At 40.5% G+C, this 25,843-nt stretch overlaps 1 protein-coding gene across 4 annotated transcripts in view; it reads right to left on the bottom strand.

The window, feature by feature from the left end:
* Positions 1–1,579: 1,579 nt before the first annotated feature.
* The window catches only part of TRABD (TraB domain containing), a 36,145-nt gene continuing 11,881 nt past the window's right edge, over positions 1,580–25,843 (bottom strand). For 2 of the 4 annotated variants that reach the window (XM_061372950.1, XM_061372953.1), the window contains 7 exons: positions 22,042–22,208; positions 20,913–21,053; positions 15,600–15,710; positions 13,623–13,762; positions 11,263–11,435; positions 8,132–8,243; positions 1,580–4,679 (listed from right to left, as the gene is read on the bottom strand). In XM_061372950.1, the coding sequence (XP_061228934.1) occupies positions 4,502–4,679; positions 8,132–8,243; positions 11,263–11,435; positions 13,623–13,762; positions 15,600–15,710; positions 20,913–21,053; positions 22,042–22,208 (1,022 nt within the window). In that variant the 3' untranslated portion in view covers positions 1,580–4,501. Of the gene's footprint in view, positions 4,680–8,131; positions 8,244–11,262; positions 11,436–13,622; positions 13,763–15,599; positions 15,711–20,912; positions 21,054–22,041; positions 22,209–22,342; positions 22,480–24,772; positions 24,852–25,843 lie in introns of those variants that run through there. The other 2 variants (XM_061372952.1, XM_061372951.1) reach the window with 2 other exon arrangements.

The following is a 25,843-nucleotide window of genomic DNA, read 5'->3' as shown; positions in this document are numbered from 1 at the left end:
ATTAAGTCTATCCTTGAGATGCTACAAATGAAGCAATCTGTGCTAATTTCACGTGTTTTAAACCCCATGATTCTTACAACAGTAAAATTAAGGTGTACTAAGGATGTTCTTCTCTAGCAATGTAATTCTCTATTTACTGTGGAAGCAACGTCATGTTGTTTGGCAGGTATTTCAATTTTTAAAGTGGAGATTAATATATTATTGCTGATTCATCAAGAACCTGGCCCTCAGGCATCAATACAATCACAACAAGAAGAAACGGGTATACTGCAAGTCGGTAACTATGCAGGCTGCTCCTGTTCGGTGTTTGGTTAATACCAGGTACCACATCTGTGAGTCAAAACCCAACACCTCCAAGGTTAACACCTGCCTCCTTTAAAGAACAGTTAGGGGCTGCTGATTTAAATGCAGATGCACCAGGTAAAACCATCTGCAGTCAGTAGATGGCACTAAATTACTACTATTACTCAGGTTTTCCAGGTACTGCAGAAGGCAAAAAAAAATGCAACAGGGTCCCACCTGGCAAGAGAACACAGGGATGGAAGCAGGGTGATGCAGGGAGGTGGAGAGAAGATGCTCACGGGCAGGCAGTGCACACTGAGAAGTCTTCTGCACTGCTTGAGGGTAAAGGACCAAGTGGCCTTAACCAGTTTGGGCTGCACACAGCTCCAGGGGCTGTACAACCACTCCTGCTGGCCATGGAGGCAGGCAGAGATGCAGTTCATTGATAACCACCAAAATCAAAACATCACTCCTAATTATTTTTACACAGTTTATGAATTTTACCACGGAAAGAACCTCACTTAGCCAGGAGGAGATACAACCTATCAAAACTGAGTAAGTATATAACAGCTTTTTAGTCTGACTCTCCACTTTCCCTCACCAGTCTTGATACATCAGCAGAGTATCATGGTAGTGTACATCTTCTCACACGCACCCTCTTTCCCCCCCCACACTAACACCACTAGAGCTTCCACATACTGTATCAAATGAACAAACATTAAACAAACAAAGTGAGCATTTTCTCATGTTGCACCACAGCCCCTTCGGCATGGAGCTACTGGAGGAGCCAGGGCCCAAGGGCAAGGTCTTCTGCTGGAGCAAGAGCACATGTTCTCAGTTGCCACCTTTCTCCCTACTGGAAGGGAGGATAAGGCTATCCTCATCTTTGCTGCTGTCACCTCCCTGGAGTACAGAAAGCTTCATTTGCTCCAGGTCAGTAAGACGGCAGCATGTGGAAGGCAGGGACATGGAGGGGGATATTTCAGCAGGTCCCAGCTGAACAGGACAGCTGCTCCACCTACTCCCCATCCCCTTCTGAGACAGACACGGAAGTGGGAATAAGCTGTGGAATAAGCACACTAGTTGTATCTTTTTCACCTCAATGGTCAATAGATCCACTTCAGCTTTGGATCTTTGGAGCTACTTGTGTCCTGTGTTCCAAACACATCCAACCCAAGAGCTCAGCACCATGCTGGTCTGTGCATCAACTGGAGCTGAAAGCAATCCTTCTCCTGCAAATTCTTAAGATCCCCCCCCCCCAACTCATGCAATAAAATTCAGTCTCAACACACTAAAGTCTAAAATTAAAGTTTATTTCAGTTTTAGAAAGAAACAGGAAAATACAGGAGTATCTTAAGAGTTACACAAGTGACAGTGTGTTGTTTCTTTTCCACGTGTAGTTCCCACTATTGCCTGGCACTTTGAGATAACTTGATATTATTTCTCAGCACCTTTTAGATGTTTGACAATACACACACAGAAAAACAGCTTCCAGTGGAAACCCAGGCAGTGTTAGTCCCCTTCAGCCATAGACTTTTAAATTTGGTTCAGTATTCGGCATAGGAAAGAGACATCACGAACACAACCGTGGCCAACAGCATGCTGGTGGACAATTCACTCAGAGCAGGCAGCTGCCCTCTGGGTATGCAAACTGAGGCTGCTGACTGAGCAGTGCTTGACAGCTCACATGCTGTGCAGGTCATCTGCTGGTCCCATGGACAGTATGTGACTGGAGCAACAGTTTATTTTGCAGATGCAGCTCCAAGTGCTGAAGGGAACTTTGCCTGATCAAGGAAAACAGGACTGCACTCTGCTGCACACACAGAAAGTATGGACCACTGGTTGACAAAGAGTACAAAGAAGAGAGTATGCAGCTGGTACATTAACTGTATGGAATGCAGCTTATCTATCCAGTATGAATACTTCACTAATAGTTTTTTTTTAAGTAACGGTCATATTAATTTACCTGGCTCAGTTTGAAACATTAAATGCTTTTTGCCATTAGTTCAACACCTTTTCCACTTAACGATTCTGTTCCCATGCACAAGGCAGCACTTTTAGCACAAGTGATTGTGCCTGATGTTGGGCCAGTGTTTGAGCGCTTTGCTGGGCTGGGACTAAGGCCGTCAGCTCCTTGCATGACTGAGCACTGGAGAGATGATAAAAAGAAAAGCAGCAACAACAGTCAACTCGCCATGCCTAACTCTGGACTCTGAATTTAGGTACTCACACTGAGAGGTCAGTCTCCCTGCATGTTCAGTAGGGCAGGGAAACTCATCCTTTCCTCTCTTAACCAGTAACATACGGTAACATACCAGTAACCAGTAACATATGGAAACAAGTTTCCCTACTTCAGCACTGCACTCAGATGCCCTTCAGTGGGAAGTATTTACTCCACCTAACGTTCTTGTTCAGACAAATGTGCCAGATGGTGAAATTACCATGTCCTGGACCTAGCTAACCAGTGTTTGTTCTCAATGCAAATACTAATTAATAAGGAAAATAAATGCCTTCAACAGAAAGGGTGGTTAAAATATTTTATTCTTTATATCATAGAACATACTGCTGTTTACTTTAAATCACTTTGGAGTAAAGGCACACATTGTTAAAAATACTTCAAATTTACATCACATGTACAAATGCGTAGAACAAATGTACATGTCACCAAACGAATACAGTATGGCTTCATAGGGTTGAGGAGGGGCTGGGACAATTCAACATGTATTTAAACTTTACAGAAGACTGAAAGGACTGACTAGAACAGAAAAGAATGGACCTGAACCACTGATTATGTTACATAAAGAGTACAGCACATTGAATATACCACACTGAGTATTTGTGTATGGATTCATAGGATTATTAGCTCTGCAAATTCATCAGGCTTTCCAGTGCCATTGAGTAAATCCTGCATGCACATATCTGGCAGTTTGCAACAGCGGGAAGGTAAACTGCAAATTCTCCATCCACTAACAGGCTCCTTGAAGAATCTGCCGATATGCTTTGTAAAAAAATGAGTAAAACAATAGACTTAAGGTATTAACTGAAGAAAATGACTGAGTAATGAACGGATGACTTACGGGGCGATTACTTCTGGCTAAAAAGCATAAAACATGAAGTCTGCAAGAATGCTCTGCAACAATCATTCAGCATTAGTCCCACCCAAGTTTAAGGCTCATACCTAAAATTTACCTTACTTTGTTTTCGTTTGTGTAAAATTACCTGAGCACAGAAATCCAAGATCTACAGAGCTTTTAAAATACCTGCAGATACCTTAAAAAGCTGTAGATAACTTAAAGCAAAACATCAGTATACTGAATTTTACCAGCTAGAAAGTCTCAAAAAGAACAGCAACCAACAAAACAGTATTTTGGTATGTCTAGTCTCTTCAATTTACAATACTGAATCCAGCAGGATTTGGCTAAATAATACAGTTTAAATAAGCTAATCTAAAGGAACAGAGTGTCCTGTAAACATCTGACACAAACCACATTGCATTATGATGGTGTGGCTATACCTTCTCTATGCAGGAGAAAACCAATCCAAGTGGTGGTGGTAATGAGGGGTGCAATCTAAAGGCAACGTTCCTGTTCTTCGGTAAGGCTTGTAAAAAATTGGAGCAGTGTACGTATGACAGCCTGTACAGTTCTGAAATTGTTTGAAAGCTCTCAAGTTTAAAAAAGCCTAAATGTTTGAAGTATAAAACACACATTGAGAAGACACCCTTCTAAGTTATGTGTAAAAGTGTCTGGCACCAGAAATGATCACTAGGCATTATTATACCCAAGGGAAAAAAAGCAAAGAATCACTCGAGTGTCCCTGAACTTCAGAGCAGATGCAGCCCATTATGTTACTTTGTGTTGTTCTGTTCCTCTGGAAAAGAAGCCATGAACATACACTCCTTAAGCTGTACTACATCATCAGTAATATATATTATATATACAATATGCATATATATAATATATATATTTGCGTACATATTTCTTCAATCTGGAATCATGTGGTTTCATGCAACACACTTACCAGGAACCAAACCTACTCATTAGATCATAGCTGGTGTAATTTTAGTATCAAATCTTTTATTATACAGTGATTCAGCGTTGCCCAATGTGAGTCATCCATGACTAGGATCCTCATCTCACTCTTCCTTCAGTCCTGCTCACATCTGTTTCCTGTCACCCTTTTTCAGCCACCTTCTTCTTATAGCTCCTCCACTCGATGTTCAATGATGAGACCTTATTTCTGTCAGCTTCTGAAGATAGTTCTGTGCTGCTGGCATCGAGAGAATAAACTGCACTGTCCTTTGACCTATTCGATAGCAGCCGTATCCCATCAGTCCAAAAACTGTTGCTTTTATGACAAATTTGAAAATCTTATTTGAAGCTGATGGAGGAGGCACACTGAAGCAAAAGATATAAAATAGTGTTAACATCTCTGTAGCTGGAAACAACTGGCATTTTCCAACCAAAACAAGGATCTTTTCTCCCTTTCCCCTTACAGTGCACGAAGCTGTCAGGTAATAGATGTGTCATGAACGAACAACATTCCTTCACGTTCAAGGGACACACCTGAATTAAATAACAACTACTAAAATAACAATAAAGCCTTTTCCATTTACATACAAAGCCACTCTTAATGGCTATGGACGTTAACTTGCCCATCACCCTATCAAAGTAACTAAGAAACATCAAGACTTCTTGAAGAATAGTAGAAGTTAACACTGTTTGTCAAACTATATGTTACTATACATACTGTAGGCATATATTACTATGCCTATCTCTGCATGGAGGTAAAAGTCAGAAGAAATGCAGGACACATCCCAAGTCTAACAGTCAATTCACTGTCATTCAGGATAGTGGAGAAAAACAGCTTGGATATCCTGGATAACTCATGTCAGGACCTGGTCAGGTTTGTGCAGCCAGAGGGGTAGGACTGGAGCCAGGCTGGCCCCTTCAGACTCAGAGGGTGTTTCAGCAAGGTGCACCCTGGATGCCAGGCAGGCTTCCCAGCCTAGCTGTGGGCTCCTAACATGACCACTTTAGGGCTTCACAGGGGATGGTATGGACAAACCAGAGAGGCTTCACATGAAGCTGTCTCCAGTCTGGCAGGTTTTGCTGGCTTCAAGATCTTCACAGAGGCACCTCTTCTCTGCAATGGCCACACGGAACCAGGAGGGCAGAGGACAACAGACACACCAGGTCTACCCCACCCCTCAAACAGTTACTTGTGTACTAAGTGAACAGCTAATACTACTTTCAAAATAAAGCTGTCTTTGAAAGCACAGCCACATACACAAGTAGCCCTGCACCTTCACTAACAAGCTCTGCAGCAGCTCAGCTGACCCTGCACCACAGCATGCCTACAGTGCAACTCTGATAATCCTCTTGCAGGTGACAGAGGTCTCTGTGTATCACTTCAAAACAGCCACAAGTTCTCATTTATCTAGAAAACGTTTCTAATGTATTCAGAAGCAATCAGTTACAGTAGTGCAAAGCACAGGCACACTCAAACCTGGTTAGATGCACTGATATTAGGATAGAACAAGATGCAGTTTGGATCCATGTGGCTGAAGTAGGGCAAAGGTGTTCCTGGTGAGATTTTCAGATTAAAGGAAATGCAGAGGAAGAGTTTCAAAAAGACACACACACTGAACAGAAGATGGGGTAAAGAGATGCCTTTGTATCTTCTTTCCTGCTTCTCTATCCTTTCTCGATCAGAGTTCTTCAGTGCAATTAAAAATCAGTTTGTAACAATCTGAAACAGTGACGTCTGCTCAGGGTCAGGTTTAATGCATGAAGCTTAAAAAGTGAAGTCTGAGAAACGTGTGTGTTTCTATACAGATAACTTCCAAGATCACAGCAACTCATACAACCTAACTAAATACCTGTAGAAGTCTGAAAAACTTTTCACTTTAGAGAGGTGACAACCACTAACACACAAAAAGCCCTGCAACTCTGCTCTGCAACTGCAGTGCAACAGCAAAGGGGTAAAAAAGTTTAATGAGAAATGAGGCTCAAGTATAGCAATCTTAAGGATATAATTTGCTTCATATTATTTTAGAAAGTCAAGCTAATGCAATATTATTGTCTTATGAAAGATATCGATAATCCTTCCACTTAGTTATGGCACTGGCACGGTAAAGACAATCACATCAAAGAGCTTAAACTCTGATGGAAAAGACCCTCTCTGTAACCTTGAAGACATTAAGAATCATAGAATAGTTAGGGTTGGAGAGGACATTAAGGTCATCTAGTTCCAACCCCCCTGCCATGGGCAGGGACACCTCACACTAAACCATATCACTCAAGGCTCTGTCCAACCTGGCCTTGAACACTGCCAGGGATGGAGCATTCACAACTTCCCTGGGAAACGCATTCCAGTGCTTCACCACCCTTACAGTAAAGAACTTCTTATATCCAATCTAAACTGCCCCTGTTTAAGTTTTAACCCATTACCCCTTGTCCTGTCAGTACCATCCCTAATGAAGAGTCCCTCCCCAGCATCCCTATAGGCCCCCTTCAGATACAGGAAGGCTGCTATGAGGTCTCCATGCAGCCTTCTTTTCGCCAGGCTGAACAGCCCCAACTTTTTCAGCCTATCTTCATACAGGAGGTGCTCCAGCCCCCTGATCCTCCTCATGGCCCTCCTCTGGACTTGTTCCAACAGTTCCATGTCCTTTTTATGTTGAGGACACCAGAACTGTACACAATACTTCAAGTGAGGTCTCTGTAATGTCAGTTCTGTAGTTCTGTAATGTCAGTGATGCAACCAACATTAGCCATACAATTATATGGATTTGGGCAACCTCATTTTACAGGTTATTTGCAAGGGAATATGGACATCTAGTTCATGACTCCATGCAAGGCTTAGCCTTAAAAGAGACTTATAAATGGTCTGACAGGGCTTCTGTACATTGCATTATCGGATCCAGACACCGAAAATCTGTTAAATCGTATTTTCATGCCTAACTGCACCAGTTAGGTGTGCCACAGCCATTTCTCTTTTTCAGAGATTCTGAAGAGGTGAGTGAGGCACTTGCATAGGCACAGTAAACCGATGTGGTTAAGACAGAGTGCCAGTATTTGAAAGGCTCTATCATCCTGAACCACTGCAACCAGCACTACCAGGTTGTATTATAATCCTTCTTGTATTTCTAAAGTCCTGACCTTAGTGGCTTTATAGGATACACAGTCCGAACATTTCGGCTCTCCAATTCCTTCTTTTTAAAAGTACATACATCTATTTTAATAGGTACTTTGAAGCAGAGTTCACCAGATACATCATTTAAATCAGCCTATATTTAGGTATACACAGTAGAACATATTATTAGTTTATACATATACATATATACAGTTAAAAATAGGCTATGAGCAACTGTGAGAGTAAGCCTGTCAGAGTCAGCAGTGTCCTGACACAACAAAAGCTTTGAATACTACAAATACTATATATAATATATATATATATATACACACATATTTTGTATAATACTATACAAAAGCTAGACTGGAAGCCTGGTTCTGTTTTCACCATCTGCTACAGCCTTCATCTGAATTCTCGATTTAAAAGACTGAAATGTGAATCAATGCATTTTCTTTCTAGACAAGGGCATCTTCTCATCTCCATTTTGCTTGATATCCAACTATTTAGTTTTTCCCCTTGGACATTTTCTTTTCCTTTCCAGTAAGCACAACCTGTGAGCACTGCAAGTCAGTGAGCTGAGAGGGCAGGGGTGACAGCAGTGATGCTTCTTCAAGCTGTGATGAAGAACTAAAAACCTCCAAACAAACCGATTACTGCTGTCTTTCAGCAAGAGAACCTGTTGTGTCAACACATAGGAAATGATGACTGTTACCTCATTATTTCCTGGATGTTTAAGTCAGAGTTCCAGTTCTTTTCAATTCCAGGTACATGACCCATCCCAACAACACCAACTACAACAGCTGGGATGTATTTTCTAGGTTCACCTGAGAAAGAGAGATGGAGAGATTAGTAAAAGAACTAATTCCTAGCTATAAATAAATAGGTAATGTGTGAGATTACAAAATTCAATTCTCCAAGCAGCAGGGACTCTTACTACTAGGTATTAAAACTTTGTTACATACCAGAAGTAAACGCTTATCTTACCTACTGCCTTTTATTTTAAAAGTCTGAAAAAAAAAAAGAAACCAAAAAACAATGCAACAGTACAGTTTCTGGATTTTCAGGACATATTGGTTTCAGTAAACAGACCCAGCCAGGGCTCATGCTCCAGCCTCAGGGCAGGACAGTCAGCACATGCAAGCCAAATTAGTTTCTTTCCTTCTCTGTGTGGGTCATGTTTCTGTATTGCCTATCAGGAACAGCCCTGGTCTTTGCTGTCTCTTGAACAGAGAGCTTTCGCCACCACTTTGGGCAGTGGCATCTGGCACACATCCAAACTGTGACAAGACCTGGGCTAACAATGAACAATCAAACAACACTTGAGCCCTACACCTGCCTCTGTTAAATTTACTGGTAACAGACCCGCTCTCAGCACACAGAATCAGAGAATAGTTAGGGTTGGAAAGGACCTTAAGATCATCAAGTTCCAACCCCCCTGCCATGGGCAGGGACGCCTCGCTCTAAACCATATCACCCAAGGACTCGTCCAACCTGGCCTTGAACACTGCCAGGGATGGAGCATTCACAACCTCTCTGGGCAACCCATTCCAGTGCCTCACCACCCTTACAGGAAAGAATTTCCTCCTTATATCCAATCTAAACTTCCCCTGTTTAAGTTTTAACCCATTACCCCTTGTCCTGTCAGTACCGTCCCTAATGAAGAGTCCATCCCCAGCATCCCTATATGCCCCCTTCAGATACTGGAAGGTTGCTATGAAGTCTCCATGCAGCCTTCTCTTCTCCAGGCTAAACATAACAGCAAACCCCATCCATCCGTGTGCAGCAGTTAGCCAGTCACTATCTGACCACTGCAACACCTGCCAGCTCTCACCCTCACCTCCCATCTATCACCCAAATTCCACAACACCCAGTGGAAGTTAAAATGTTGTCCCTGAAAGTTGTGGGATTACCTCTCCCCCCAGTGAAAAAATGGCACTGGGCCACAGTAAAAAATAATTCACAGAAAACTGTCTAAATAATAGTAACAAGGCTGCTTTCCTATAAGAAAAGTTAGACATAAATGTAATATATAAATATATAATGTAAGTTCCACTGTCTTGCTTTAGGTACCCACTCTTGATTTTTCCATAAATAATAACAGAAAACTAAAAGCAGCCCCTCAAAATGAAACAAAACTGCACTGAGAACACCAAAACCATTATATACATTTTCAAAATAATTTCTTTGGACTTGCCTCTTCTCAGCCTATTTTAGGGTTGCTCTAAATCAGAGCTGCAACTACAAAGGCAGAGCACAGTGCTTCAGCAGAATGGGCTGTCCAAAGCACATCACATCTACTGCAACCTCACCCGTGTGTTCCTGTCTGTTTCTGGGCAGGACTCAGCAATGCTCAGCGTCCTGCCTGAAACTTAGTCCTCAGAGAAACTTTCATCCCCCCCCTCAGAATGCGTTGGGTGGAGTAAAGACAGAATGAAAAACTAAATGCACAAGTTACATTTGCAAGCTCTTTGGAAGAGGTCCCCCAAGCAAATAGTCAGACAAAGGTTAGAAACTAATCAGGTCTAGTTTAGGAATATATCAGACCTAAAGTATATTTGAGTCCTGCAAATAGTGTCCAGGAATTTCCCCTTATTATGTCCCTACAATAGCAAATGATTTGGACAATGGTGGTGATGTCATATGTCTGCCCATCTGAACTGTGGGCATCTTAATTATCTAATTTGCCTGGTTTTTTTCCCCCTTTTTTGCCTCTTGTAAGCATGAACACATGAAATAGATTGCATATATATAATATAAATGAGCAACTTCCAAACAAAACTGTCTGGCATTGTCTCTTGTTAACTACGAGACAATGACTATCAATGAGGTAGTCGCTCACACTGTTGTCTTTTATGGTCCCATCTTGTATTTCAAGTCCTTCACAACGTACACAAACCCCCTCCAATTTCACAGGCATTCACTAAACCAGTGTTCCAGAGACTAAGCTTTTAAGAAGGCACATTTAAGGGGTGAAAAAAATCAACGAGTAATTCCTCCTGTGGCTCATGACCAGCCAGGACCAACAATAAATTTTCAGCCTGCTGTTTGGCCCATCTGAACGCATCTGTTTCTCTCAGTCGTACCATCTGAGCTAATAGGATATAGTGTGTATTTAGACAAACTTTATGAAGGCATCACTGAGATAATACTAGTCATGGGAGATGCAAGAACACAAGTGCAATCCTCTTGCTATTTTTCCAACCGCAAGATAGTGCCATAGGTGTGCACTGAAGTGACGACAAAGAGTATCTTCTCAAGACAGTAAATAAAAGGTAACTTTACCTCAGTATATTCATATCTAGAAAGGGCATGCAGATCACATGTGGCAGCAAAATACTTCCAAAGGCTAGAGAAATTCAATTATTCTTGCTGAAACATGCAGAGTAACATGTTTCATTATCACTGTCACATCATCAGGGTTCCTAACAGCCCAATTTATAATAGGCAAAGTATGAATAAGTCTGAAGTTAGAAATAATTAAGTGAGAAATATGTTTCTGAGCAGCTAGTGATGACAATGAATTTGTTGAGATAACAGGATGGCAGTGAGGTGGACACAAGCCTCGTAAGACTGTCCTATCTTATGCTGTAATACCAGATGCCCGTCAGGCTAACTAGTATTTTCCAGTTTTATTTAAATAGCACAGAGAGAAAGGCATCATAATTTGGAGTCACTGCTCTAGGTGGCTGCAACAGCTGAGTAACATCCCTTCTTAATTTTAAGCACTCTAATCTTACATGACATGTGGCACACATGAAGAGAACATCCCAGATTTCCTGAGAGCTGAACACACTAGCACACAAAGAATACTTTGCTGGTTATAATGTGCATTAAAACAATTACTTTCTGAAGCTCGAGGTAGTTCTATCTGCTTCGCTGCTTGCTTCAGCATGTAGGTCAAGTAAATATCTCGTTCCGAGACAATCGTCCGATGAAGATCAGGGAATTCTCCAATCATTTCTGCCATCATCTGCTCCAGTAAATCCTTCTGTTTGCATTTCTCCACATCATCTTTACTGAAAGAAAGGTAAGTTTTCTCAGTATCTGTTACGCTTTTGGAGCCCAATAAAGACAAACCAATGAGTCAAAACAATTGGGTATTATACACATAATTCACCTAAACCCATTCTCTACAGTTCTCCTCCAACCAGTTCTTTTCTCCAAAAACAAAACAGTCTCCATAAACTTGCAGAACTGGATACCTAACAATGCCTCTACAGTGAGGGAAAGGGAGAGAGGTCACTTGCCTCTAGGCAGTTCAACCGGATTTTCACCCTTCCCAGTTTAAAAGCTGACAACTCAACTGAGCAAAGCACCAGGGCTTCAAAGGACCCTGTTATCATGGTGCCCCACTTTCAGGGTATATTAGTAAGCTTAGAAGAGCCAACACAGAACCCTCTGGAGGAAGCAGATCTCATCACTGAACACACAGAAGCTGTATTTAAGGAACAAAAAAAGCACAGCCTAAGGCAGTCTGAGGGGATGGAAAGAGTTCTGCAGGTCCCTAGTGTCAATCACAGGTCTTCAGCAGGGAAGTCAAAGTTGTAAATCAATTACCTGAACAGAAGAATAGGAAATAGGCAGAAAATAAATAAAAGTTGCAGGAACAAATGTAATGAGCTTTTGTATTTTTATAGGTGCTGTTACCCTTCTGTTTGCACCCACAGCTGTAGGACAGTCATAGTTTGTGGCAACAGAATCATCTGTTTTCGCATCTCTTGTCTACTGAAGAATGATGCCAAATATGCTTTCTTTGGTTTCCAAGATCAAAAGAACACTACAAATGTCAACAAGGCAATGAAAAAAACCCGATATTGAATTATTACTCAATTTTACATAGAATCTCACATTGATGGCTGGGTGCACAATACCTACCCCCACTAACTTCCCAATTATAACCACTTTTTAACCTCTACCCACGTTTATTTGTAAAAATCAACGTAGCAGATCAATCAATTGTATGACAACAACTGAGATTATGGCTAAACTTCATGGGAAGCTAGTGTGCACGTACTATAATTATCTTGATATTCCAGTTGAAAACCGAAAGGTTCCTAGGACGGATAAAAGAATGCGAGAAGCTACAGAGAAATATATCCTTCAATGCCCCCCCAAAAGTCGCAGTTTCATGCTGGTATTGGACTTGTAAGAAACTTAGTTTTTGTGCATGAACTGCAGTTACGGCTTGAAAGAGAGTGAAACCTGTTTTACAGATTATTGTGAAAGCAAATATTTACAGGAAATAGCAATTAAGTACAGAAAAATATCAGGTTTGATTGATACAACTACAGCTTGAGCCCTGGACCAATTTTAAAAGCCTATTAAAAAAGCCAGAGATCATTTCCTGAGTAGAGCAAAGCTGAAGTCACAGAGCATGACAGAGGCATTGAGATTCAGAGGATACATTTCTGGCAAGCCTCCCACCACTGTGAATCTGATAGGAGCAGACTGTATTTAGAACAGCTGTGCATATGTTCTCGCCCAGTTCAAGCAAGTTACACATACCTGCTTGTGGAAAGAGGAAGCAAACTTAGTGCACGGATGTCTCTAAAGGGCAGGGAAACAAAACTAAGAAAGAGAAGAGCTGTCTGGGAAATATTACTGTAAGGCAAATGTTCCTAACAATATGCCTTTATAAAGGCAATAATCACTAACAGTCCACATGTTGTTCACATATTTAAGCTTTTTCTCTTGTTCCAAACATATGCTCAGGCAGCAGATTCAGCTCTCATGTTGCCCTGATCTACACGTCAATTAGCACAACAGGCCCAAGCCCTTTGGAAATCTTAAGGAGGTATAAATCAGCATACCAAGGCCCTACTCTCTTCTATTTACAATATTCACACACAGTAGTGGGAAGGATTATTTTCAGCATAGAAATAAATAAAAATAAATAAATACATAAAAGCTTAAAAAAGCTTTTTCTTAAGCACATTAGGAATTTTCCAGCACTAAAGCTTTCACTTTACCTGGCAATAACGTATCGAAAAGCAATTGAAGAAAGAGCTGGAACAGGACTAGAAAGCCAGCTTTCTTTTCAGAAAATATGGTTTATTGCAGGGTAATTTGTATATTTATCCTTCTCATTAACTTCAAGTTTAACTGCAGCAGGCTGGGTACCAAAGACTTCCAGCTTGTACTTGAAGTCAAACTGAAGAACTGAGCAATTCACCACAGTAAACATATAGGATGCTTATTCATACCTGATTGGGTCAGACAAGAAGCAAAGGCCCCAGGCAAGCTTGACTTTTTGCCAGAAAGAAAGTGCAGCAATTGCTCTCTTAAATGTAACAGGGATGGGCCGGTCTCCAAGATGGAATTTACAGAAAGGTACTTTACTGGCCTGAAAAAGAAGATACAGATTAAGAGAATGTTTGTTATATTGTTCTATACAAGGTAACTTAAAATAAATGTGTCCTAGGTTCAGCAGTAGCATTCATATTTTCTCCTTCTTGGTAGCTGGTGCAGTGCTGTGTTTTGACTCTCGGCCTGCGAACAGAGCTGATAAAAATGATGTTTTGGTTTGGCCAAGGACTTTGTGAGCTTCATGCTCTGCCAGGGAGGAAGGGAAGCTGGGAGGAAGCAGAGACAGGACACCTGACCCAAACTGACCAAAGAAATATTCCATAACACAACACAGTCATGCCCAGGAGGTAACGGAGGGTTACCTGGAAGGGCTAAGGGGACTGCAGGGTTGGAGGAGGTACCGGTTGGTGCTTGGTCAGGCTGCGGGGAGGAGTTATTGGTCGCCTGGTGATGGGGTGTTGTATTCTCTTCCCTTGTTATTTCCTTTATCATTACTATTATTGGTGGCAGCAGTAGTGATTTGTGTTATACCTTGGTTACTAAACTGTTCTTATCTCAACCCATGGGAGTTGCACTCTTTTTGATTCTCTTCTCGGTCCCTCCAGGAGTAGGGGGAGGGCAAGAAGGGGGGGGAGTGAGGGAACAAGCTGTTTGGCTCGGGTTAAACCATGACAAATGGCAAGTAGTGTCATATTTCAACATCCAAAACATGTTTTGGTTTTGCAGTAAAGTTTCTAAAATACTGCTTCATAGCTACAGGATGCAGTAGGTATTACAACATTGAGTTGTAATGCCACCCTTTTTAGGTTACTTTCACCTATGCACAAAGCTTCTGCTTATGACCAAAGCTAAACAGAAGGGCCTCAGTATCTGTCTGGGTCTGAATAAAGTCTAACAACAACTGTGGTCATTTTGCTTTTACCCAGGATTTATCAGGATCAGTAACCTATCAGTTTCTCATGGTAAAATACAATCAAGAAGGAGCTTATGAAACAAGAACTGATGTCAGATACCACACAGTGAGACTTCACTGTAGGCCAGACTGATAAATTAAGAACAGAACAGAGCTAATGTAGGTATGTTTTTTCTTTCCCACTTAAATGCTTCACTGTGGCCTGGAATGCTCATGAAACTAAGCCTTGAAATAGTTTTCTTTTTGTTACAGATAAACCAACCAAATAAATTCAGATTTGTTAACAACTATGTTATCTCAGATTTCCTTACTAATATGTAACTTAAAAAATAGCAAGATCCATTCTGCAAGGTGGGTACATAAAGGGGAAATAGTGCCTCAGGATCTCCTGACAAAAAAAACAACAGAGTAGCTGTGATACACAGCAGAAGTTCAGCTATTTACTTGCCAGTAACAGAGCTGCCAGTACATTAAAAGGGAATGTTAGCAGACCAGATGTGACTAGCAGACGAGTCATATATTTCATTTCCCTAACAATCTTTCTAGATGAATCTGTTAGATTGCATTAATGCTTTACAGTTGGTTTTCACAACCTGAAACCCTGACACCACCAACAGTAGGATCAGGATCCATATCCAGAATTCAAACCCAGTTATTTAGCAGGAACAAGAAGCAATAAATTATTAATGAAATAGAAACAAATGCCACCAGAAATACCATCAGGAAAACCCCTTATCATCTGAAGCCTTTGTGGAGTTTCTTTCATGCCACTTAGGGCTACAAACATCTGTACTTTCAAGTACACTTTGAAGCTGAAGCCAATTCTTAGACCTTCATAGGCTTCAGCACAGGTGTGGCCAGAGTGCTCCTTTCCAGTCACTAAAAATTGGTTTTATTTAGTTCAACTCTGGGGACAAAAGGCCAGTACCTTGACCTCAGAAAAAACATTTCAAGTTCACACCTCTTTGAAAGCCTCCCTGAATTCTCCTCCTGGGGCCATTCCCAGCTGTTCTGTGATGTGAGCAGAGACCTTCAGAAGCAGCATTTGCATCAATCCAGACATGACTCCATTCTGGCAGAAGAGGGAGAAAAACATAAATAAAAGTTAAAAAAATAAATTAACAAGCTGTGTGGTTTTCTAAGAAGAATACACTGCTCACAGCCATGAAAAATCCGTATCAATTATCTTAGTGAAGAAGCAGCACCGAAGCTGTCTTTTGGAGCCAATTCAGTGATCAGTACCAGCTCTTTTATCAATTTATATCAGTTGTGAAGTAGCTTTTCACTTCAGTGTGGCTGAGGTATTCTCACTTTCAACAAAAATGCATGACAGAGTTAAGAAAATAAAAGAGGGCAGGCAGGCTTACTTCAGTCTATATTTACTTCACCTGTCTGAAGAAAGCATCTGAATAACTGAGAGGTGAAACAGCCCATACTGTGCATTTAACTGTTCTTGATCCATCTGGTTACAAAGAAAACACCCCAAACACAGGAGTATATTGCACTGGCTGTAGAGTGAATGCCATGTTCTATAGATACTGAAAGAGAAACAGCTTATGGTCTAATCATAAACACTTCCACAAATTAGGGGGAAAGGGGGAAAAATCAGGGGGAGGACCAGCTAGGTTAACTGACACAGAAACAGAATCTCACATTGTGCAAGAAACAGCAGTGCATGGCTTCAGCACGTAACACCTTTGCAAAAGCCTCACAATCCCAAGTGTGACTCACTCCTAACAAGCAGAATGAAGGCCCCTCCTTGCACAGCCTACAACATTCTGAACAAAGATCTAAAATAAGGATTCTTCTTTCTAAAAAGAAAAGGAAACCTCAAATATACTTATGCAGAATTTCCCTTCCCTATCCTTTTACAAAAAAAAAACAACAACAACAAAAAAACAAACAAACAAACAAACAAAAAACCCCACAAAAAACAAACAAACAAACAAACAAAAAAAACAAAACAAAAAAAACAAACATTCACAGCTGTTCCTTCTGTCCAGCTCTGGCTGTTCTCAACCAGTTACTTTTACAACTAAGACCTGGTGGGTGAGTGTTACCTGTCCCAGAGCAAAACCTGTACCTTAGTTACGCATCTCCTCCAATTTAGCATCGGCCCACTCCACTACCACTAGAGGCATTCCCCCCTCCCTCACCAAAGGTTCATTTCCTGCTGTATCACAAGCTTCACATAACCAAAGATAAGGTTACACAGGATAGCCTAAATTAACATAACTGCTTGAAGTTACCAGAAGAAGGTCCTGGTCTCCATTCACTGCATTTAGGGCCACGCTCAAATGACCCACCCTGTGCCACATCTGATACTTACATGACCTCTCCAAAGGCTATAGGCAGTTTCGACAAATAAATGGACTGAAGAGCCACAGAGAACCAGAGCTGGCAAGAGGGCCTATTTTCAAAACCAGTTCATTATCTGTTTTGTCATGCTACAAACTAGCAAGCATGGCAGAAAAACAGGGCACTGGGCTCCTGGGAAGAGATGAGGAAGAAAGGGCAGCAAGATAAAAGGTTTTCAGCATCCTTGAGATACAGTTCCAAACCCTGGGGGACAGGGGTTTCCAAAAGTTCAGAAAAGATGCCCACAAAGAAAACTGGGATAATGCAGCCTGAGGTTATTTGCTGTGTGCTCTCTCCTTCAGGACTGATGTATTTGAAGTTTCATTTCTACACAGTGACAGAAAGATTCGTGCTGCTGGCTAACAGAGGAATGCATCTTTGAAGTGTGTCCAGTTATCTGTGTTCAACCTGCATGGATCTCAGTGCCTGCCGCATTTGCTCAGCATCAAAGAGATAAAAGGTGACAAGCAGCCTATGCAGAAACTAGCAACAACTGGCCAGCCAGATACTGTCAGGGGATAAAGAGCAAAATGTACAAAAAACAACAGGAGCAAGACAATAAACAAGGTTTTTACTGATATCAGATTATTCCATGTCAGATAAAGGAAAGGTGATCACAAAAGAACATTAAATATGAGTGGCTGGCAATAATTTCACAAGCTAGATGCAACAGCCATAAACCAAAGCAATGCACAAGTACAAAATTCTTAACTACACAGGCAGAGGGATGCAGAGCTATTAGCACACAAGAGAGAGAATGTGAAATACCAATTTTATCAGCCCAGTGTTCAGTAGCAGTCAGAAAGCAAGAACAAAAAGAGGGATTACCAGAAAAGGAACAAAATAAAAATCTCAGTATCAATGGGCTGCTGTGCAACCTTTAGTGAACAGCTGTCTCAAAAACAAGATAACTGAACTAGAAAATGCACAAAGAAATACCAAACATATGAGAAGAGATTAAACATTAAATACTCATGAGGATTGGGAAAGGATGTTTGAGGAAGACGCAATCTATCAGACACCATGACTAGCATGGAGAGAGTGAAAAGGACAGGAAGAGGGAGGAATACCCAGGCAAATTATAACTGCAGGTTCTAATGCTTTTCCCCAAACATGTGTTATTGGCAGCTGCCAGAGAGCTTCTGAAGCAGACTCAGCACAGAAATGCTTATACTACATATGGGAACACAGCCAAAGAAGGAGGCCTTGGGGCTACTCTTTAACTGTATAACAAGTCACAGATCCAGCACTGTAGGCAGAAACAAACCGTCTGAATTTTAGTCCTCTGATTTTCTTCTCTTAAAAAACCTAATTCCCCTGGACACAGTCCTATATAAACACAGCCTTGCCACCCAAAGCCTGAACTGGTTTTCTACTGCTTCAAGTGCACTGGAGGTTTGACTTTAAAGCGCAAGTGAAGTAACAAGTGACAGCAGCCTGCTCCTGTCCACATGAATGTATCAGTCATCTACTAATTCACACCATATTCATCCCACTAAATAAGACAATCCTGCAGGTTATTTAAACATAGAAGGCTGTATTACACTGTGCAAATTGAGACCTTTTTAACTGGCCAAAAGCATTAAAAAAAGTTACATACAATATAACAATATATTCTCGCACAGGTAACTTCAGCCTAAAAGAGTAGGTTAAAAAAGTGAGGCTAAGCTAAGATTTTGTTGCCACCAGGCCACTTTCTCTTCTGCCCCAGAGCAAAGTTTCTCAACTTCTCCTTATGTCAGGACTAGCAATCACAGAGCCACAGAGAGACATGACGCAGCTAGAAAGCAAGCCCTATTCAGACTAACATGGGGCTGTGGTATGGTCACTGAAGGGACAGTGGAAACAGTAAGACAGGGGAGAAGGTAAGACAAAACCTGTCTCACCAGTTTGGTTTAAGCCAATTGTTACTGTGTATCTTCAGGTAATCCACATCTGAGACAGATACCAGCCTGCACTGTGTTGCTTTGCTTAATGGAAAGCAAACAGGTAGCTCTCTGCAAACAACTGCAAGGGTTTTGAAATTCAAGGAGGGTCTGGAGGAAGAAGGCTGTTTTTAACCTGCAACAGTTGCTTGGTAAGCTGCGAGTACCAGTGATCCATTGTGAGCGCCTAACAGTTTCATGTTAACATTCTGCTCAGTTTCCAACTTCAATTAAGACCACTGAAATGCAATTTTACTGCTTAGGTTTTATACAAGTGATAATGAGACACAGTTTTCTTCATTTGATACTCAAGGATGAAAGCTGCGAGTAATTTTGACTTTTGGTGTAGCTTTAGGGCCCAAATGCATGTTTCAATGAGAAGACAACTAAAGCATGAGCAAGTAACCTACCAGCTGGCTTGATCTTTACCAGACACTATCATTTAACATGAGACAGTTGGACTCTTTTTCCTGGTTCTCCCTATATAACCCATACTGCTACTGAATCAAAGCAGTACGGTTGGGTTGAGACTACAGATAGAGAAATACATTATTTAGGAGGTGCAATGACCAAGTTTTATTGTTTGCATTATACATGGTAACAAAAGTTAAGATTATGCTGTAACAATAGGAAGGATCGTCGTGTTATTCTCTGGTTTTGAAGACAACATAGTCTGAAGCCTACAGTCTGCACACAAGATCACTTCAAACCCTAGTAGGAAGTGATAATTATAAAGTTGCCAACACAAATTTACACCACAGAGAGAAAAGTCTGCTGTTTGATTTTCATTGTCCTTTTGCTTTTAACAAAGAAGCACAGCAAAAACTGTTGCATTTAGCTTTGATATTAAAAATAGGCTTCTGTGCCTGTTGACGAGGTCAAAAGATCCCCAGCTATGCTGCTCTGGTTATTGTGAGCATGCATTCTTTTGGCTACATGCATCACAACAATTCACCTTACCCAAAACAAACAGATGTAGTAATTCATGCAATATGCAAGTGTTTTGCAATGTCCTTTCCTTTAACAGGACATAAAGAAAACAGGAAAGACACGTTACTGCCTGTGAATCAGAAAGCCTGCACTAAGACACTATACACACAGTAGACTATCCCCCAGCCACTACAAGTGCTTCTGCACGGATGCAGATGATATTCTTGTGAGGGCTGCAATCCTACAAATTCCCCAATTACATCAATAAAACAATTCCAATATATAATTACCATACAGCCAAATAATAACCTATTAATCTGTTAATTCAGCTGGACACCGGAACCTCCCTTTACTATTGACCACATATTGCCATTCTAATAAGATGTCCTGCCATTTTTAAGTCACCTTTGTGCTGTTTCACTGTGCCTAGCTTAAAATTACTTAAATACAAGCTAACTGGGTGAAACTGAAAAAATGCAGGGCAGCGTTTGTTTTGCACACACATCCCAGATGGCACCAAACTGCCATGGTAGCTATAATAACAGAATCCCACTTTTTTCAGCCCAGATTTTTCAGAAACCTCCCTCAAGGGCTACTATCAATTAGAAACTACCCAAAAGACAAGTGGATGAGAATTAAAAAGAGCAATGCACTAGGATGACAAAGGAAAGCAGCTAAACAGATCACAACAGACAATACTAAAATTAAGTGATCCCTAAACAGCTGTGATACAGATGGAGATTGCAAGAGTAATAGTATTTAATATATTAGCAGAGCATTACAATTATGAAATTAGACTTGCATCCTGCAAACGGAGCAACTGTTAAACCCAGGAGGATTCCTGGTGGGGTCAACAACTGTCCAAACCACCCCACTGTGGAACAGAAGCCCTCAATATTCCTCCTGAAAAGAAAAATACTAAACCTAACTTTGCCACTGTAATGGTACTCTTACCTAGGTCAACGGTATTAGGTTCCCAGCTAATGGTAACACTGGTTTTGGTTGCAGCTTGACAAATTACTCTTAGCAGAAACCTTTAGTTCTCTCTATGGGACTCATACCTGCTTTATAGCTTGTTGAAGTTTTTCCAGGTTTATTTCTTTGGCTTCTTTTAGTAATGTCTTCTCATCCATCTTTAACATCGAAACTCTGTACTGGCACAGTTCCACCACAACTACATCAGGCTGCACATCTTGTATTGTCTGAAAAAGATGAATTTATTTACACCAGTTTAGGAAGGATTAAAAAGAAATGCAGCTAATATCAACACTTCCATGAGAAAAGGGACTTAATAAAAAGCACATTCCAGTAATCATTTTTAATTAAAAGAACAGTGTAAGAGTAAATAAGAGTTCTCCAAGTAACTATGTATTGAGAAATATTTTAAAGAGGATAACAGTGAAATGCTTTATATACTGGATGCTTCAGGACAGGAAGGTGCAAAACACATTATGCAGGGCAGGAGGGAAGAAAAACTTGATGTTAAACATTTTACATTCACAAAGTTCCTTTGACCATACTCCACAATTATTTGCAATTTGAGTTAGAATACGCTTTGTAAGAACTAAGGTTAATGATTCTGGCCCAAGAGTCCTCCCCATCTAGCTCCTGGAAAATAAAGCCGCTCTAAACTGCAGACTTTGCATGAGGTAGAGTATGAAATAGTTCCTACTTTACTAGATCTTCAGAACTATTTGCATCTTGAGAATGGAATCCAAATTTGGGATGCCATGGTTTTACAGCTTAGTATTACACAACCCAAGCAGAGAAAAGCTGTAAAATGCAGCCTGTGTGCTAGGCTTTGCATTTTCTCACAGCATGTCCCCATCACAGCAAGTATACAACAACCACAGTATGCACTGTCAGTGCGATGTGATGCTGTGCTACGACAGGCAATGTAAATTCCCTAGCCAGACTTTTACTTGTAACACTGGCACTGTAACTGCGTTATTTAAGGACAAATAAAAATATTTGAGATGGGAAAGCAATGTATCGCATAAAAAAATTATTAAGGTAATGTGTCTGCCTCCTAGCTCATGCCACAGTGCTGTGAGCCCTCCAACAGCTAGTAAGAAAGAAGAGTCTGGAGGTCACAGCGCAGAACCAAGTCAAAGCTGGACTGCTTTCTACCTAATGCTAAATTGACAACATTATGAACATCCTGCCAAAGGGCTCCCACCTAGTATTTACCTTCACTACATCCTTTTTGCTGCTGTCACTAAAGTGGGCTGTTCCAACCACATATACTTTAGAACCATCCTCAGCGTCAAGCTCAGTCACAGTGCTTGGTAAAGTAGGCTTTTTCTGCCTCTTCTTAATCTTCATCTCCAGGAGAATTTTAAATGCATCTGCATCAGCTATAAATGTAAAGAAAAGCAGAAAAGAAAAGCACACTTGACTATAAAGTGCAAGTAAGTAAAACAGAAAAAAATGTCACCACTAAACAGCAGAGCAGAGCTAAAAGGCCATTGATTTACCACTGTAATCTTACATTCAATTCTGAGGCTACATCATTGAGAGTGCCACCACTGGAGAGGCTGCCTCCAAGCATGGGTCTCAGTCCAGGTTTCCTACCCTGTGGACACTGGGACAGGCTGTCCACGCAGTTCAGTAAGGGAAAGAGAGAAGCTGTGTGGCAGGTGAGGTGGACAGAGAAGCAAAGAATACTTAGAAAAGGTATACACTAAATTGAAGATAAAAAAAAAAAAAAAAAGAAAAAAGAACATTTTTTAAATTCTAGAACAAAAGCATTCCCTTTTGGGATTTTATCTGTATAAAATAGCAACACAAGTACACTGGTGTGAATGTGCTGGTAAAGTCACCTGCACATATAGGATACCTACAGTACCGGTCTTAGGCTTTTCTGTGATTAACACACCATGGATAAGCATACAATTGAAAATTAAACCTTAAGAGGTATTCAGGTCAGGAAACCAATCATTCTTCTCTACTTTCAACAATGAACTATTTACAACAGAATAGTACAACAGGAGTTTAGCCCATCTACGTCAAGCTTGCCACAGCAAACAGGAAAAGCTATCAGGTCCATTACAATTGCTTGTTAAATGCCAGAAAGCCTCATTAACTGAGACAGAAAAGCTTCAGTTCTGCATCAGTGGGAAACACAGTAACTTTGAGTAAATCATCTTTAAGCTGTAATGAATCTTAGGAATTAAAAAAAAAAAAAAAAGCCATCAAGAGTTTTGTTTCCAACCAACTCTCTCTCTCTGGCAAGCTGCTGAACAAGTTAGCAGAGGTCTCAAGTGGTCCAGAAGCCTGGAATAAGATCATAATCCCAGGGAAAAAAGTAAAGGTTAGTGAACAGTTTGCAGGCAGGATGTCAAAGATGCACATAAATTACAGCTTCCTACCATACATTTATTCAATGCATCAGGTTTAACTCTGTGGCTCTGGCCACTCATCTCAAGATTTCATGTCAAAACCAACACAAACCCAAACAAAAACCACAAAACAAAAGCCACCCTCCAACACCCTTCTTAGTTAGCATTTTAGTACCCTACTACTTCATGGTCAATACCCAAGAATATGGTGTGTTGCAGTCAGTATGGTCTGATTTAAGACCTAATGAAGGGTTGGGGAAAACTTATGGTAAAAGCAAGAAGAGGTAGAGCTGTTGCATTTGCATCTCTCAGTCACATAATCATAAAAGTAATCATACTAGATCAACCGAAATCTACCTGAACAAACATCCTCCCCCCACAATGGTCAAAAGTAGGTATCTAAAAAAGAATGTAAGAAAGGGAAGTGTGCACAACACCTTCTCCAAATACCCTCCTAGCCTAAGGCCATTTATAGGTCAGATTCCAACAGCTCAAAGTGGTTTCTATGTATTCAGTAACCCTTAAAGGCTTTCATCTCTATTAATTTTCAGGGCTTCACCTCATACATATATTCAGAACTAGACTGAATAAAGTTTCATGTGAAGAAAAGCTGCTGTAGCAGTGCAGTACCAGATGTTATGATTCCTTGACATAATCAAGGAAAACATTCTCAGGAGCAGCTATGATTTTTATTAAACCAACTTCCATATCTGGAGTAAAAAGCAGCATAAAAAATTAATCTGCTTCTTTAGGTCTGAATGGTTTTCCCATAGCTTTAGTCAAGGCTCTGTTTGCTCCCATGATTGTTATTTCTGAAAGCTGCAATCCTTAGGGATTATTGAGCAACTTCAACATTACAGCAATGTTGCTGTTACCAACTAATTCACCCTAAGGTGGTTCAGAGCTTATTATTTGCCAGAAAGCACAATCTAAATGTTCCTATTGCTCATAATGAGCACCATGTGCATTAACATGACAACAGCGTATCACAAAACGTAAAGCAAATCTTAAGAAGCTTTTGGTTTGTCTCCCCTCAGAAAGGACTGTCTGTCATGATCTGATCCTTACCACTAAAAGGTACGGACTGATGCTCTTCCTGGGCTTCACAAGACAGTTTTGGCTGGAATAATACTTCTATTCTTGCAGGCTTGGCTTTCATATCAAAATACTATCATGCTAGCAAGGGGAAAGTATTCCACTTGGAACAAGTTATTCAACATCACAACACTAAACGCCAGAACGTTTAAGCAAATACATACTTATACGTCTCTGGCTTAGAGAGCAAAAACTGAGCTTAAAACAATAGCCAAATAGATCTATTAAAATCACTAACCATTTACTTTCTTTTGAGAGCATGGGAGCAGCAAACTGACAATCGATATGTCATTGCTCTTTCCAAATTTGGTTTGTGCAACTGGGCTTTTCCACAAATCAAGAACAGATTAAGTCAGATATGACCTCATTCACATCTCCCTTGTGTGCCAACAGCCACATCCTTATTAGGGAAGGAAAAGGCATGGACATTTAGCTTAATAAACTTCCAACGTGATACACCCTCCCCAGTCAAACCAGAAACATACTGATATTCTGCGATACACTTGATGTTTCCTTTGGGCCATCTTCTGGTGCATCAGAGGAAGACATTGGATCTGCAGCAGCCTGTATGAAACAAATTCAAAAAGAGGCTGGGAATTATAATGAAATGCTTTAATGCATCTTTCCCCTTGTGAGTCTGCTCAACTTGAACCTACATATAATATTCAAGCAAGTAAATAATTTAAGCAGTGTGAACAGTTCAAAACATCTGTGGTTTTACAACTGTTTTTCTCCTAGGTGGGTAAGTATGAGAAATAACGTATTAACAACTACTACATGCCTATTTTAGAAGATAATATTTATACCCGGCATGACATTAAAAACCAAAATCTGATTCTAGAATAAAAAGAACGAGTTTATCTCCAGCACTACTATAGTAGTATATTTCTGTGTTGAAAGCCAAAATGTGCACTGATTATTATAACATCATTGCCATTTATAAGATGGCATACTTGACTCAACTACCAGTAAGCATTACTCTGCCAGGAGTCTGACAAAGTTAATCGATTCTCACAAGAATACACACATCCATTCTAGAAGAGTCTGCTCAAGTATTTTATTCTCTTGGAATACTTACAATACACACATCCAACTTAAAGTTAATGGGTATGCTGGCTTTACATACATCAGAAATCAAAGTCAAAAGGATGCAAAGCATCTGCCTAGTTTTGCTCTCTAAAGTGTCGGAAAGTAATCTGAAAGATTCCCAAGATTAATATTAAATATTATTACCAGAAGTACATAAGGCAGATTTTTGGCTAACAAAACCTTTCTTATTTTTAACTAACAGGCAGGCTTTAAAACCCATGCACAGAACTCAAACACTCCCAGTCATTCAGACTATGTCATCCCTGTCAAAAAGGCAGGATTAATGCGGAAGAGTTAAGAATCAGTGAAAGCTCAACTCTAAACTGTATTTAGGCAGCTGTATTAATTCAAAGTTGAAGCAGGATGATCATTGGGAGAATCTGGAATTCTTGAACAACATTAAGTCAAAAAGTTAGACAGGATGTGAATCTACCATCACTCAAGTGCTTTCCAAATGAAAGTCAGTA

The sequence above is a fragment of the Neopsephotus bourkii genome, unplaced genomic scaffold (assembly GCF_033783945.1).
Source record: "Neopsephotus bourkii isolate Nb327-2 ecotype Australia unplaced genomic scaffold, CSIRO-AGI_Nbou_v1 NB_1624, whole genome shotgun sequence".
In the NCBI taxonomy this organism is placed as follows: domain Eukaryota; kingdom Metazoa; phylum Chordata; class Aves; order Psittaciformes; family Psittacidae; genus Neopsephotus; species Neopsephotus bourkii.
This window is presented reverse-complemented; position numbering and strand designations above follow the sequence as displayed.